We start from the raw sequence: 17397 nt of genomic DNA on the forward strand, positions 1-17397 counted from the left end.
ACTCTGTAAGTATCTGTTAATGATAATATACCATACGACCTTGCTGTGCAATTTTGGAATAAATACGACATTTTGTCACTTAAATATCAAACCGTGTCCTACATTCGATCGTTTTTGTGTGTTTAATAAAAAGATATATCTCAAAGGGGGAAACCCCCCTCGTCTGACGGTAGGTTGGATCTGCCCAAGATCGGACAGCCCTTTAAAGTCTGTGTGCACTTCCTAGATGAAGTAAAGTAGAGCTTCGTTGCACCGTGGGCCGTGCACAGTCTGACACGGCACGGCACGGCACGGCACGGATCATGACAATCTTTTCCACTTAGAACAATTTAGCCCCGAGTTATGTTGAGAGAACACGCTTGGAGTTTGGGACGTTTTCTCAAATCCGAATCAAGTCATTTTTCTTGTTGTCATCAAAGTCTATTGTTGTACTGGCGTATAGCCTACAGTACGTGGCGTCTCCGATCCTATTAAAATAGGTCGATTCTTTTTTCTCCTTCTTTTTGCAAAAGAACGGCTCTCTATTTTTCGTGCATCGAAACGTTGGAGGGGGACAACCAATCTTGGGAATATTATTTTGTTTAGCTTTTTTTGTTTTTATAACGGAATGTTTAATCCTCCCGAAGTTTTATTCTTCTACGTCGAAATGGATCAAGCAGCCCCAGGTAGGACTAGTCTCTGCAGCCATTGTCTGATGATCTGTGCACAATATAACTAATTGTTTTGTTTTGCTTTTCAAACATGTCTTTTTATTATTTTTGCATGATCATATTTTTTATTATTTGTTCTCTTTGGACAAATACATATTAAGTTGGGGTCCTTGACATGAAAATGTTTTAGAACCACTAGTTTAAACAACATTAGGAAACAAGCCCAAATAAGCAACTACACTTAAGAAACAAGCCCAAAAAAACGCAACCACCAATATTTACAAGCGACTTTACAGAAAAAGATGCCCAAAGTCGCTTATAATAAGGGGACATGGCAACCCTGCATGCATAGCGCAATTCACTTGCCGATTACGTAATACCCTTCAGGACGAAGGAAGGAAGGCGCAGTGGGTCTTGAGAGCCGAATTTATACTCCAGCCGTACGACAGTGTTGCTCGCTGGGGAAAAAAAAGAAAAAAGAACAGATCTACAAGCTAACAACGCGTCGCGATGCGACGTGTTGTTAGCTTGTAGATCTTTTTTTGTTTGTTTGTAGATCTGTTATTTTTTTCCTTTTTCCTGGGGCGAGCGACACTCTGGTACGATCGGACTGTAATGCACGAACTCGAAGCTTTGCGCTGTTTCTTTCTTTGTGCTGTCATCACATCTAGTGTGAAACTTGGAGGAAAACAAATAGTGCATCTTTTTCTTCACAAAACAATCTAGTCTAACATGAATATATACGAGCTGTATTTCGAACGCTGGGTCTTTTTTGTGTGTGTGTAGACGGTTGTTAATTAGTGTTGGGAGTTGCATTAATACGATGCCGCAATGAAACGACTGCTTTGTTCTCCTGCTTTGCCTGCAGCCTGCAGACCCGACCGTGGCTCATTTGGCTTTGAAAAGTAGGCTACAGGCAAACTGGACCAGACAGTCCCAGTCTCATGACTTAAATCTGATATTTTATCTCACATTATGTGCAGTTGACAACTTCGCCATTTATTTTCATGCAACAATGTAAACGCATGAGAAATATCAGATAAACAGGCCTATTAGCTATTATAATATAGCTAACATCTCTTCAACCAGTCACCATATATTTCTCTTTTCCACCATTTTCATCATGCAACAATGTAGGCTGACACATACATTTGAGTCGGGATATATTATTATAAGGTTATAATATGTCTTGACCATTCACCGTTGCCTATATCTCTTCACCATTTTCATGCAACAAATAGCCTATAAAGTGCATGCATTTGAGATAGTGTAATGTCTCTTCGCATTCCTCATCACAAATGTCATGTTACACTGTAGCACATGCATTTGAGATATTATTATAACATCTCCATTCAGCACTTGAATAGGGGGCCTTGGACTGGTCTGGTGTTATGTCCAATAATATCATAGGATAATTGGCCAATTTGGCCATGATAACACAAGTCCAGGACCTATATATGAGATATTGTTATAGCTATTGGCCATATGACCTGCTGTGTATGGACTGCCTTCAAAGCAGTGCACAGTAAAAGTGGACTACTGTACTGTGTGATTGATCCTTCAGAAAAAAAGTTGTGATCCAGACCAGACCCAGGCCAGCCAGCAGTATTATGGCTCTTTTCTGTGTCCAGGTGCAGAGCAGCTTTCATGTGCATGTGGGTTTTGGCCCCCGGTGTGGTTTTCTTTGGGCAGCAGCACTCAGGAAGGATAGGTGTGCAGATGGAATTTTTTTGCTGAGTTTAGGAGCGTTTTATGCGCTTCCACGGTGCCTTTGCACCTGCCTTTTGTTTATTTTAAGGTCAGAAAAAAAGGGGAGAGCGGACGGACGGAGAAAGCCACATTTTCTCCTCTCTGAGGCTGCTCCTGTGTTCTGCTACCAGTGGTGTAAAGTAACTGAGTACATTTACTCAAGTACTGTACTTAAGTAAATTTTTCTGGTATTCTTCAGTATTTCCTATACTTGTACTTCTACTCCACTATATAAATCTCAGAGGCAAATATTGTACTTTTTACTCCACTACAATTATTTGACAGCTTTAGTTACTAGTTACTTTGCAGATTTAGATTATTATCACAAAACAGACATTAACCACTTTAGCCCTATATATATTGGCCATTTGAAAATAGCTGATCTACAAGCTTGCGACGCATTGTGAGCTTGTAGATCTGGTATTTTCAAAAGATTTTTTATACATTTTGAACTTATGAACTGGGACATTCTGCACAATGAGTACTTTTACTTCTGTGCTGTACTTTAAGTATATTTTTATACCAATACTTCTGTACTTTTACTCAAGTAAATTTTGAATTCCGGACTTTTACTTGTAACGAGTATTTCTACATTGCAGTATTGATACTTTTACTTAAGTAAAAACATGGAGTACTTTTTCCACCACTGGTTCTGCTAACGGCCCCATGAAAGGCACTTTTGTCCTGCAGTGAAATATATCGGCCCTCTCACCTCCTCTTGATGCGGTTTGGCCTCTTTGCTCTTTTTTCATTTTTTGGAAAACGCCAAAAGCCTGATTCAGCTCGCTTTATTATAGCCTACTTCCTCGTACGACAGTGTATCGTGTGTCCATAAATACAGTTTGTAGATCTGATATTTTTCTTTGGATGTGCGACACCGTTGTACGACGGGAGAATATACAACATTATACTCCGAAGTGATTTGCTTAGTGGTTGTTGTAGCATATTCTAGGCCTACGTCTTTTGGAGTCAGCACTTTTTGTTTTACTTGGAGTCAGCACTTTTTGTTTTGTTTTAAAGGTTAATCGAAAAACTATGAGGATTTTGGAATTGCGAGGAACGAGGATACTTTTTGTAAGACAAGTCTGAATGTGTTTTTCAAAAGCTTAGATAGGGATTTACGTGGTGACATTTACAGTAGCATATATATTGAAATAGACTATTGCATATGAATTAGTATAGTTGATTTGGTGGCAAAAAAATCGACCATAGACGAAATAGGCAAACATGCATTTCTAATATTTAGTTACTTTACTGTCACAGCTGGCTGCACTTGACTGATACAGTACATGCATGATCTTGATAATGACTTGGTCAATGACATCAGTTGGAGACATGCCCAGGCTTGTCAGGAGATTGTGACAAGCCTCATCAAGCAAGGGGTGTGTGTGTGTGTGTGTGTGTGTGTGTGTGTGTGTGTGTGTGTGTGTGTGTGTGTGTGTGTGTGTGTGTGTGTGTGTGTGTGTGTGTGTGTGTGTGCGTGTGCGCGCACACGCGCATGCACATGTGGCTCCTGAGAAAGCAGGCAGGGATGGAATAGAGAAAGCAAACACACACACACACACACACACACACACACACACACACACACACACACACACACACACACACACACACACACACACACACACACACACATTGTGTCCAAGAAGGTCCCAGCAACATAAGGGGTCATGTTTGCAGAACTTCACTTGAGCAATCTCAAGCAGATCAATATATTTCAGTTAAGGGTGGACCTCTTTCTCAGAAACGGCCATAATGATCCTTTTGCCTTTCTTTCCTTATCTCTCTTCCACCTCTCTCCTGCTTTCCCTATCTCTAAACCTCAGCTCTCCCTCCTCGGTCAACAAAGCCAGCGTCTTCCAACATGAACAACAACTGCCTTCCTCCACCCGTGTATTCACTGCAGGACGCCGAGTGGTACTGGGGAGATATAACCAGGTAAGGAATCTAACCACACCAGTCCTCCTCAACAAACAGTGGCGGCCGCTGCTGACTCAGTGTTTGTCTTTGTTTTGTTTCGTCGGGTTATCTCGCCAGTGGTCTGTGTTTGATTTGTAACCGCCTTTTGTTATTTTTACCTTTAAGGGATGAAGTCAATGAGAAGCTCCGAGACACGCCTGATGGCGCATTCCTGGTGCGTGACGCCTCCACGAAGACGCAAGGGGACTTCACACTGACATTGCGGTAAGCCTACCACACAGATCAACCATAACCACTTAATATATACTTATGCTTGTGTTAACACATAATGTTAAATTGTATTTTTTTCCCGCCTATAATGACATGCCCAAAATAAGGACATCAGGTTGAAATTCGTTAAGTGTCAGAGTCATTGAGGTCACATCGTTGTTACACATATCTATCTCACATATCTTTCCGTTGCATGACCTCTCGCGTTTGTTCACCTTCTCAGGAAAGATGGCCACAACAAGCTCATTAAGATTTACCACCGCGAGAACAAGTATGGCTTCTCCGACCCCCTGACATTTGGCTCTGTGGTGGAGCTCATCTGGCACTACCAGCATCATCCCTTGGTGGAGTACAATGCCACACTGGACCTGATGCTCACCCACCCTGTTTCACGCTTCCGACAGGTTAGTAAATATAAACCTGCAACAAACAAAATAACTTCAATATGAATTTAAGCAAATAAGGGGAACAACACAATTTCGATAGGTAAGATTGAATGGGGTGTTTTGTTTTTGTCAGGACCAAGTGGTGAAGGAGGACAGTGTCGATGTCGCAGGGCGTAAACTGAAGGAGTACCACTGTCAGTATCAAGATAAATCGAAGGAGTTTGACCGTCTTTATGAAGCCTTCACAAAGACCTCACAGGTAAAAAAAAACTGCTTCCAATTAGCTCTGTTTTGGAGATGCTGAATGCTAGCATGTTAATCAAATCTTTATTAAATATATGAGAACATGTCAAGAGAATGTCCATGCTAACATCAAATTGTCAAGGCGAAGTGTGGTGAGATCTCTGATGGTTATTCACTGTGACGCAGGAGATTCAGATGAAGAGAACAGCAATCGAGGCCTTCAACGAGACAATGATGATCTTTGAGGAGCAGTGTCGCGAGCAGGAGCGCTACGGAGAGGAGTTTGAGAGGAACAATCAATCTGAGGGAGCAGAGAAGGACCTCGAGAGGTACTTGTTTCTGTCACGCTCCCAAGTAAATGTCCCCGTCTAATTGTAGACACATTTTAAAGGTAGTTCAATCGCGGGACATGTGCAGCAAGCCATAATTCTACCACGTCTCCCAAGAGTTAAACCCGTACCCTAACCCCTATAGTGACCTCTGCCCTCTAACCTCCTCCTTTAGTTTCCTGATTAACTACGAGAAGCTGAAGTGTCGTCTTGGGGAGATCTATGACAGTAAAGTCCATCTGGAGGAGGACCTGAGGTCCCAGGTAGAGGACTACAGAGAGACGGACAGGAAGATAAACAGCCTGCGTCCTGACCTCATGCAGCTACGCAACATCAGAGACCAGTATCTCAAGTGAGTCCTGCCAGCAGGAGATGATGTGGGATCGTGGGATTGGAAGATAATGCTCAGGAAGATTCAAAGATTAAAATAATGTTTTATTGTCTATCACGAAATGATAGAAAATCATCTTAGATTAGGGCCTCACAAAAACACACCCATGAATGACGCACATACAATTACATTAAAAACGACAATTTAATTTAATATCTGAGACTTTCTGTCTTGGTGTTTGTGGTAATTATCTGCTCATAAAAAGAGTTTAGTGTTATATTCCCTTAAAACTTACAATGTTCTTCCTTTCCCTCTGTGATTTTATTGGATTTTAGCTGGCTGAATCACAAAGGCGTACGGCAGAAACGCATAAATGACTGGTTGGGGATCCCGCACGACAGTCTAGATGAGTAAGTCATCACTTAATGCCATCTACTGTAGACGTCACAACCAAAGTGTGACATGGCAAATGGAATACGAAATAATTTAAAAGCATTTTTTTAAAGAATATCCTGGTTGCCTTTGCAGCACCTACGTGCTGAAGGGAGATGAGGAGAAGCTGCCACACCACGATGAGGCAAGCTGGTTTGTCGGTGAACTGAGCCGGACACAGGCCGAGGAGATGCTCCAGGGAAAAGCTTGTGGAACTTTCTTGATCCGCGAGAGCAGCAAACAGGGATGCTACGCCTGCTCTGTTGTGTGAGTAGTACAGCACATATTTAACAATATATGCCTAATAAAATACAAAAATGCTATTTCTTTGTATTCATATGTCAAAGTGCAATCATTCACTTTCAAACTGGCGTCCCTATTTCATTATAGGCAAGAAATTGGCAAAATACGAAACAATTGCAGATTTACAAGCTCATTGTGAGCTTGTAGATTGGCTTTTTCCGTACGACAACGTCATAATATATGATGAAGTATAAAATATGGGCTTAAGTGGTTAAAAACGCTGACACTAACTGACTAACAAGTTTGTTTTCTCTTTTCAGCGTGAAGGACGAAGTGAAGCATTGTATGATTTACAGCACGCCACATGGATATGGCTTCGCAGAGCCATACGACGTCCACTGCTCGCTGAAAGAGCTCGTCCTGCATTATCGGCTGAACTCCCTAGTACAACACAACGACGCTCTGGACGTACGACTGATGCACCCAGTACACGGCAGCATCCCAGCAACCTCCTCTCACCAGCGCGCAGAGGAACACAAACTCTTACAGACTCCAAAACACACAGCGGGGCTCCCGCCAGCTGCTCCAGAAATGTAGTCAAGACAAGACGGACAGACAAAAGGACATGTTTACTGTATCCTACGAGCGGTACTGCATCGATGGGGCATTGTCGGCTGAGAGGAATGTGTGAAATTTGCACTAGAGTGATTCCAGCGGGGTTTTGTGAATGTGATTTCACAAGATTGAAGCAGGGACCAGAACTTGAATGTCAGCTTGAATTTCTTTTTCCTATTTCTTTTTTTTTCTCCATTCAATGAGACTGTTTGTCTTTTTACGAGATATTTTTTACTCCATAAACCATTTGTTTTAATGGACGTCTTCGCAACGGGGATGTTAAAAACAAAAAACTAAACACACACATGAAAATATGCTGACTCATGTCGGGTGCTACGCTTTCTTTTGACTTCCACTTTTTACATTTGGATAGCTCAAAAGTACTGACATCGCTGACATCGTTGCAGATGACCCCGTCCTTGGCCCTGGATAGATTATATTAGATTGTGAGAAATTTGAATGTGTCATGTATATATTGGGTTGCTGAAGAATTTGTGTGTTCAAGAGAATAAAATGGTGCTGTACAGAACATGATTCTGTCACACAGGTTTGACAGACCAAACCATTTTGGTGGGGCAAAAAGGCCACACGTGAACACGTGTACGCCTGTGGTGGCGCTTGGCCACGTTGCCACTTTCTTAATAACATTCACACACAGTGGATTATTATGTAGCATTAACATCCTGTAGAATACCATTGTGAAAGCATACTCAATATTATACCCATTGACCAAAGCACTTTTTAGTGAACAAAAGTACATCCCTGTCGACCCTTAACCACTTTAATCCTGGCGTCACTATTTTGGGCATGTCATTATAGGAGGAAAATTTGCGAAAGTTTTTTAAAATAGAAAAAATGACCGATCTACAAAGCTCACAACGTTGTGAGCTTGTAAATCAGCTATTGGCGCTATTCGTCATACGACGAAGTATATAGGGCTCAAGTGGTTAATTATGTTTGGGTGAGGAGGGGCAATTCGTGTACACCTGCTGATGTGCTGATCAAACCATAATCTGAAGTACTGTACTGTATGGTATATTCTGTTACTCAAAGAAGTATAAGCTTTTTGTATTCTATATATATTTTTTCTATAAACAGGCCACAGAAGATGAAAGCTTGAAGAAAGTGCAATCCAACAGTATTTCTCTTGTTGCAGCGTTTGATGATGATGATGGTGGTGGTGGTTGACGGTGATGCTGTTATGAGAGGTTGACATTCGCCACAAAAATGCACTCTCTTTGGTGGCGTAGGTATGATGTGACCTCTTAAGCCTAATTTTATACTTTGTCGCACGACGGTGGCCATCGTCGAAGATAACAGATTTTCACGCTTAGAATCGCGTGACAACCAAGTTATTTTCGCCGAGCGACACCATCGTGCAGCAACGTATGAAAGAGGCTTCCTGTTTGTGTGAACTGCCAGAGGTCCGGGAGTATCCTGCCTCCATTACTTGAACTGTGGCATTGCTCAAGCTATGAATGTTTTTCATGACATGCAGCCTACATAGCTTAACCACATGAACCCTAGCGTCCCTATTCTGGGCATGTCATAATAGGCGAACATTTGGCGAAAATAGCAGATCTGCAAGTTCATAACTTGACGCGTTGTGAGCATGTAGATCTGCTATGTTCGCTATTTGACGTACAACGAAGTATATAGGGTTTAAGTGGTTAAGAGGAAATGAATCCATGTTGATCTTGGCACATTCTTCAAGTTTGAGGACAATAGATACTCTGTATGGAGAAACTGTAAAACTCGCTTTTGTGGTTGTTTGACGGAAGGTGTTTTAACCTCTCTTATGAAAAACTCCACTAGAGGATTGAGGAAACTCCTTGGGTGAAGCTAAGCAATGTGAGATTCTGACCTTTTCTTGCTGAAAGACAATAAACTGATGAGGGTTTTGTCAACTTAATAGTACATGTTTCCAGGTTGTTGTTTTTTTATATTAGCTATGCATTGCGCATAGCCAGTTTTGCATTGTCTGAGTATGTTACTAATGTGCAACACGTTTTACAAAATAATCATGTGTGGGCTGCCACCCCCCCCCCCCCCCGATTAATTGTTTGGATGGTTTAGGCTTAGTCGACTAAAACTTTGTAGGATCAGTTCCACAGCGAGTAGTCATTGTGAAATTCAACATTATAATGCTCAGTTCTCAACCTCACCAACCTAAAAAAAAGACTGGTGCAAGATTAAAAGCAGCAAACACAATTTTACAGATTTGTTGATTAAATCAACTAATTGATTAGTCAATAATTTCATATGACTAACAGTCGACTAGGAATTTCTTTAGTTGAGGGTAGCCCTAGAAGTTAGCTCATTTTAATTTACACCAACTTATTTCTAGCTACAGAGCACTGAAATGCAAGCTTATTAATGCACCTGGGAATAAAAGCTATATACTGTACACAGTATACAAATTCACTTATCACATGATACTCTCAGCCAATTAAGAGTTAGATGACAAGGTATTGATATTGTGATATGATACTAGATATATTCTGGGATTATTGGATATAACAATATGGCAGTATTGCTCTTGTTGTCCTGGTTTTAAAGGTAACATTACGGTAAAGTGATATCATTTTCTGAAGCGGTTTTATTATTTGCCTTTACCCACTTGGGTTTTTGTGTAAGGACCAATAGTCCTTACTACAAATAAGTTTGTCACAATATCAGTATTTAGTGAAAAATATTGGTGATTCTTTGCCCAGCCGTAGATGACAAGACATAATCGAGGAGGTGTGTGATCATGTGTGAGTGCACAGATAATTTTAGAACAAGCTGGAGAACTAATCACTACCAGATAACTAACCCATATTAAAATTGTGTGCGATGAGGCCGCTGTCATCCAGTGGGCTTAGCTTTGGGTTGGTGGTGATAATCCTGGCGATGAGATGAGCTGAGTGAGTGCTCCCAGACTCATACTGTGGACAGATGGCAGAGAAAGGAATTGAGAAGGATAATAGCTGGACAGAACATCACAAACTTGGTTTGACACCAGTGGTCCCATAATAAGAAAATGAGAACCCTGAAAAGATTCTATTTTATTCTATAATGGAAAAATAATATATTAACTGTAACCATCCCATATACAACATGCAACAAGCAGCTCACATTACTTCTGTTCTTACCCACTAACAACATCATTCAACAAACATTGGTCTGTTGTTACGGATACACAACTTTTATGTTTTTACGATGTGGCTCAGCAGGAGTCTAGCTGAGGGTCTGCTTGTGTGTCTGTCTGTCTGTCTGTGTGTCTGGAGATAATCTCGCAAACCACTGGACCGATCAGCGGCAGATTTCCTGTGCATACTGCCAGTGGGCCACAGATATTTTATACTTTAAAAAATATAATGGAAGTCAATGGGAATCTGATCGGGCTGAAACCTTGCCTAAATTTTGAGTCATACGTCATATATATGTCATAGATATAGTAGAAAAGGTAACACACACCAATAGCTGTGGTGAGGTGCTGACTACTTGCACACTCTGGCTCCGTATGAACTTGAATATGAATTTCTGTTAACTTGATTGACGTTTCGGCCTGCTGGCCTTCATCAGAATGAACAAATGGCAGTGTAACAAACACTGGTCCCTTACATAGCCACACCAATACCTGATGGGGATCAGACAATCATGACTGGGTGGGGAAGAGCAATCAAGGGGCCTTTTCAATCCCCCATATCAGTGTTGTGTGACTACAGTCAGTCAGATAATGAAATGACAGTGACAAATAACATAATCATGCAATACAGTCGAAAGCTAATACAAGATTTCTAATGGACATGATAGAGAAATACAGTTCTGAATGAACGTCAATAAATTAAAAATAACTTCATATGGAGCCAGAGTGTGTGACACTTTTTTTCTAATAGATGACTGACATGCCATCACATCCATGCTGGCCACATGAAGTCCAAGATCCACATTGTCGCAACGCCGTTCCCATGTGAACACCGAGATCCACATGATTCGATCTTTTTATGTTTCCCGGCCTCAGGGTCAGTGTCTACCGAAACCATTCCCTGCACCGCTGACCGGTATAAGGACACAGCTGGATGAAGATGACCCTATTTGACATCACTTGCTTGCTCCTCAGTGTCTGATCATTCACAATGTTTTTTTCTTCCAAGGACCCGCAGTTTGATAGTTATTAGAATAGACCATGGCTATGAGAGTGCACAAATGGAACCAAAAGGACCCTTATAGGTCCATTTGGTTCCGTTTGTACACTCTCAGAGTTACGGACAGGTAAGTGTCCATTTGGTTCCAATCTATCATTTATCTGGGGACCCCCTGGAACCCCCTCAAGGACCCCTGGGGATCCCCGGACCCCACTTTGAGAACCGCTGTTCTAACTAACACTTTTCGGCAAGCAACGCCGTTATACAAAAAAGTATGTTATAAATTAGGCTTAACCCAACCATCACATAAGGTCAGTGCTAGGGCAGGGATTAATGAGGTGCTGAAAGGGATGTTCTACAGAGCAGTCTCAGGATTACCCCTCTAAAACTGTGTCAGCAGAGAGAGTGTCCGCCCACAGCATGCATCATGCATGCATGCTTGGATGGACCAGATGTATTGGAGATAGGACAGACTGTACTGGCACTGAGTCACCCTCGGGCTGTGTGTATGAGTTTGTGTGTGTGTGTGTGTGTGTGTGTGTGTGTGTGTGTGTGTGTGTGTGTGTGTGTGTGTGTGTGTGTGTGTGTGTGTGTGAGAGAGAGAGTGAGATAATGGGGGATGGAGACGGAGACCAACATGTAGACAAAAAGAAGAGAGAGAGGGGGCTCTTGGATGTTCATGCTCCAAACTCTTGCACGAGAGGCTGTCAACAAAAGGGAGACAGCCTGATTGGCTGAAGAGAACAGTCTGGAAAGGTCACACACTAAAACCACACTAAAACACTTTTGGGCAAAAAAAATATAACAAATAAAAAAGTAATTAAAATATTTATATATTTCTTTCTTTTCCACAAATACCAGCTCTACAAGCTATTTTCACTGTTTGTGACCCTAATTGTGACCCTTGCACATCTTAACCAACCTTGCTGAAATCCAAAAGCTTGGAACCTGCAACCTGGCTTCTACAGCTCTCTCTGTGCCCTCAAGTAAAGTTGTAACGTGTAACACACACACACACACACACACACACACACACACACACACACACACACACACACACACACACACACACACACACACACACACACACACACACACACACACACACACACACACACACACACACACACACTGTCCCTCAGTCTCTCGATAAGTCACTCATTTATATTCATAGACATTTCCTTGCCGTTATTCTGTCTCTCCAATTCAAATAACTCCGAGCTAGGGGCGGTGAGGGATAAATTACCTTTATAGTCACGCCTAAAATACCCCATCAACTGTCTCCCACCACACATCCATGTCTCCCAGGCTTTAGAAAATGAGGTTTTCGCTTTCAGTTTTGACGCAGCCAATCACATCTCTCCTTCCCTCTGTCTCCGTCTGCCTCCACTCTCTTCACACTAGCCGCTCAGCCAATAGGACGGCGTGGACTCGTCCTCCGTCATCCAATCACCAAGCAGTTGCTATGTTGGAGGCAGAATTATGTTCGAGGGATTCTCTCTCTCTCCCCCTTTTACTAGCTCACATGTCATAGTAAAGCTGTGTGTGTGTGTGTGTGTGTGTGTGTGTGTGTGTGTGTGTGTGTGTGTGTGTGTGTGTGTGTGTGTGTGTGTGTGTGTGTGTGTGTGTGTGTGTGTGTGTGTGTGTGTGTGTGTGTGTGTTGTAGGCACGAGAGAAACTGTTCCTCATGATTCTGTTGCCTGCCAAGCAACATAATTTTCTTGGAGGCCAACAGTTAAGACTTGAACATTATGCTTTCAGCTACAGCTTCATGGTGTTCATATCTAAAGCCACTTTTTGGATACCGGTACCTCCCTTAGTATAGCACCAAAGTGAGCATTTTTATTATAGGTTATATATTACCTATATTTAGGCGACAGTCCCATTGTCGAATAGTGTTGTTTTTGTTGGAATTGTCAGCAGATCTCACGCACAGAAACACAAATTATACCAGTAACATTTAATGGACCTGTTTCAAAGGTCATGAAAACCCTGGAAAAACCACGCATGGACGTTTAAGAAATACGTTTTCTATACCTAGAATCGTTATAGGAAATACCGACATCTAAATGTTTTAAACATGTCAGATGAGAATTTACACAATTTATTTACAAGTAAAAGGTAAATCTTGGCTGCTGGTGTTTTAGATAAAGAATCACCAAAACGACAAACTGCCTGATTACTTGAGTCATACTTGTAATTAGTCATGGAACATTCAATCCAGAAAACCCCCTGCATTTGACAATTAATGACTAATATTGGTCAAGGCCAATTGTGCTAAATGTCATGGAATACCCATGAAAGACAAATAGAGTTTTACTGAAGAAATCTGAGGGAACTCAGTGTGTTGGTGTGCAGTTGATTCCTCAACATGTTTTCTTTGCATAGATGTCCCGGAACAGAGTTTATAGATATGTCATTTAGAATAAGATAGGCTATAATAATTACTAACTGCACTTTGAATCTAATTTCTGAATGTATTGATTTTAAAGCTAATTGATAGAGTATACTCACTCTGCCATACATAGATGTTTCAAATCTAATAATTTCAACCTGAATGGCAAAACTGACCCTAGATTATTTTTTTCTTTTATAAAAGTTGATACCCTCCAGGGAAACAGATATCTTTGTGTCCTTAATCTACCTCTCACTGCAAGTTTTCAGTCCTTTGAGGCCCTAACCTGACAGTCCCCGAATTCCCTATTACAAGAATAATCAATAGTTCTCACCTCTGGGTCAGTGGTGCAGAAAGAGTGTGTGTGTGTGTGTGTGTGCGTGCGTGCGTGCGTGCGTGCGTGCGTGCGTGCGTGCGTGCGTGCGTGCGTGCGCACGCACAGTGTGTTTTGAAGACACAGTAGCGTCCCATTATTCATACCTTCATTTGTATTGACTATTTAAATATAAGGCGACTAGCTGAATAAGATGTGAAGAGAAGATGTTGTTTTGTCTCCACTTGCACAACCTCACAGTGTTCGCAATTGTGTGCCATTCATCTATTGACTGTTTTTTTGTTTTTGTTTGTTGGTTTCTGTTCGCAGTGATTGAGTTAATGGGCTAATGAGATCAGTCTGGTGTGAGAGGTGACATTGAGTCGATAACCCCACACTGTTTGCTGACAAAACATCCAGGAAGTCATGCCAGGCCAGTCCAGGCCCAAAACCAAGCTAGCTTTGTGGATGGTCGTTTTGGCAGATTTGTGGAATTATAGTGTAGCTCTAGGACAGCGCTAACAAAGTGTGTTTTAGAGAAGGAGACTACCTTAACACTTCTCTTAACTACATCTGGAGCACAACACCCTCTCTAATTCCTGTGCAAGTCCAATGGTTCTTGACCTGTGGTCTGGGGGCCACCAGGGGTCCTTCAGGGGGTTCCGGGGGTCCCCAGCTAAATGATTGATGTTATAATCTTCACCATTATTACACATACAAGTAAATACAACTAGAGAATGTGTAAGAATGTCTAATTTGACCAGAGTTTCACTGTTATACCAACAGTATAGTACTTAGACGGTGGAATAATTCTGGATCAAATGACTAACCATATCAAATCATACCAAAAATAAACATGTTCTTAAATTGGGGTGCCAGAGTCTAAAATTGTATCTAATGGGGGGTCCATGGCCAAATGCATATCCTATTGAGAGTCCTTGAAATTACGAATCACTGTGCTAGCCTATGAATTATTTCTGATTGTACCTCTGACATATGGCCCTCCCACGAAACACAGAACTAATTTGCCCTCAAGGTTTGAAGGCAATCTAAAAAGATTAAAAAGCACCCAGGCAAAAGGCCAACACAGCAACGTAGTGTAGGATTTAGGATCATCAGCATCCAGTGCAGATGTCACAAAGGCATCAGAAGGCTAATCACAAAACAGTCAGGAAGTGTAATGCGTAGATTTGGAGGTCAGCTAAGAACAGAGTTACCGGTAAGTAGTTCATGGGTTTTCCCAGTACTGAGGAGGATGACCACTACAAAATTAGTACCATAGAGGCAAAAACACTGGCAACTTCTACATTGTATTCATCTATGTAAAAACATGGATGTTTGAAAATAGCCTGACATCACAGTTTGCACAAATTACTTTCATCATTTCAGCTCATTTAGCTCTACATACCATTTTGACCTTTACAGGACCCTCTGTTTTTATAGCAGGATGAATACCTCTAATACAGAATTTACAAAAAACTCTCAACTGAAAACAATAGTGTAATTGAAAGTTAAATACTTTTACATGGTATGGCATATCATTTACAAACCACTGTGGGTGACCCATCAAGTCCATTTACTGGTAAGGGAAATACTAGACCAGTGTATGGTCAAAGTGGAAATAGCATAGAATGTAAAAAGGAAAAAGAAAGAAAGAAGGGAAATACCAACAAAAAGTCCCTCCATGGTAAAGGTCTCTGTTGCTCTCATCTCATGTACTGTACAAGTACAATGTTTTTTCTGACATGGTATTGAAAAGGGTTGGGGGAATTCTATATATGACTCAAACAACTGCTCTCAGTATTCACTCAAATCTCATGATGCTTTTCTTATTGAACATGGTGGGCGTCCCACCCCCAAAGGATGATGCAAGAAGAAAATGGACTTGAATTGTAGTGTTCATTTTAATGGGGGATTCTTATTCCACTGTCCTCATGAATATGGACAGCTGATTAAGGTGAATCATAACGAACTTGGCCCTCTTGAAAACCAACAAAAAGAAGCTCCACACCATTGTAGACGCACTGGTAGTAAGTTAACTAAAGTCTGCATGTCTGCAGTTCTACATTTAAATTCATTTTTAACACCTACCTACTTATTAAAACCTGTTTTACAAGAGGCACCTGTCTAGACAGACGGCAGCACAGGGAACAAATCCAAAGTCAAAACGGATAGGCCTACTTTCAGTGACGCCAAATGCGATGACAAACCTATGACAGACAGAGCAGATTGTGCATGAGGAGAACGTGCAAGAAAATCTTCTTGACTAGAAGGCTGTGTCAAAATCACACACCCTGGGTCATAAAGACATGTTCCCATTAAAAAAATCCCCATTCACTGTTTATTTTTTTATCACTTAACTTTAACTGTGTGGCAAAAAATAAAAAAGGTCCAGGCAAAAAGAGTCCGGGCATGCTGTCAGGGCGGTTTCTCTGCATCTTTTATGATATTTACTAGTTATATTTGATATAGTCTGTGATTTGTAGGCAGGCTTTTATTTTCAGCCTCTTAGAATAAATTAGTTTACTGGTGTCAGTTTATGCTTGGCAACCACATAAGTAAAATGCCTGGACTGGTCTCATGTATTTAAAAAAAAATGTTATACAGTTGTTAAGTGATCTTTAGAGAAGGCCATGGGATGTTTGAATGGGAACATTTCTTTATGACCCAGGGGGTGTGGTTTTGACATTAGGACTTCGGTACTCTATGGGGTTAATTTGTTCTTCTTTTTATAGAGATAAAAGCCTGTTTTCTTCTCTTAGTAATGGAACCATGGGTTGATGCCAAACCAATGAAAGATCTTGACTCAAATCTCTTTATCAGTTAATTGAACCGATGTTCTGACTGATAGACTCTTTAACCCTTTTGGGCTCACAGAAAAAGAAGGCTGTTGTCACACTTGAAGGAGGCACTAATAACAAGGCCCCTGAATTGCAAAGCACAGATCATTCCATACTGCAAAAACATTATGTGGTTACAGTCTATGGTTAAAACACACATATCTCCTGTGTCTTAGCACCTATTTTGAAATGTTGATAGTCAATTCATGTGTCACCACTGGGAAAAATAATCTTCACTAAGTCTATTACAGTACATTGATGCCTGGGAGATTTAGGTGCCAAACATGTTGCTTAAAATTCTTTACTTTAAAATATTAAATAAAATGGATTGCATTGCATCTAATTTGCATAACACCATATTTCATCCGTTTTCAAAAGTTATTTCATTTGTATAACAGAACAAAGTATAGTTTTAGTGAACATTCACTCCAATCTTCATAAAAATTTAAATAAAGATACCAGAGTGGCCATGTAATAAATAGCATTTCTTTGGCACACATGAAGTCTATGTCAGAGCCAGAGATAGTTAGTTCAAGCTCAGAAAGACA

The 17397-nt window shown here is 41.1% G+C and overlaps 1 protein-coding gene across 1 annotated transcript; it reads left to right on the forward strand.

Annotated features, from left to right (window-relative positions):
• Positions 1-247: 247 nt before the first annotated feature.
• Positions 248-9088, forward strand: LOC311045498 (phosphatidylinositol 3-kinase regulatory subunit gamma-like). Its single transcript, XM_084057387.1, has 10 exons — positions 248-665; positions 4229-4340; positions 4488-4586; positions 4816-4996; positions 5112-5237; positions 5408-5550; positions 5726-5902; positions 6217-6291; positions 6410-6580; positions 6877-9088. The coding sequence occupies exons 1-10, from the start codon at positions 608-610 to the stop codon at positions 7151-7153; spliced, it is 1419 nt and encodes a 472-aa protein (XP_083913513.1). The 5' UTR covers positions 248-607; the 3' UTR covers positions 7154-9088.
• The last annotated feature ends 8309 nt before the right edge of the window (positions 9089-17397 follow it).

Source organism: Gymnoscopelus microlampas (assembly GCF_963454915.1).
Source record: "Gymnoscopelus microlampas genome assembly, chromosome: 5".
Taxonomy (NCBI): domain Eukaryota; kingdom Metazoa; phylum Chordata; class Actinopteri; order Myctophiformes; family Myctophidae; genus Gymnoscopelus; species Gymnoscopelus microlampas.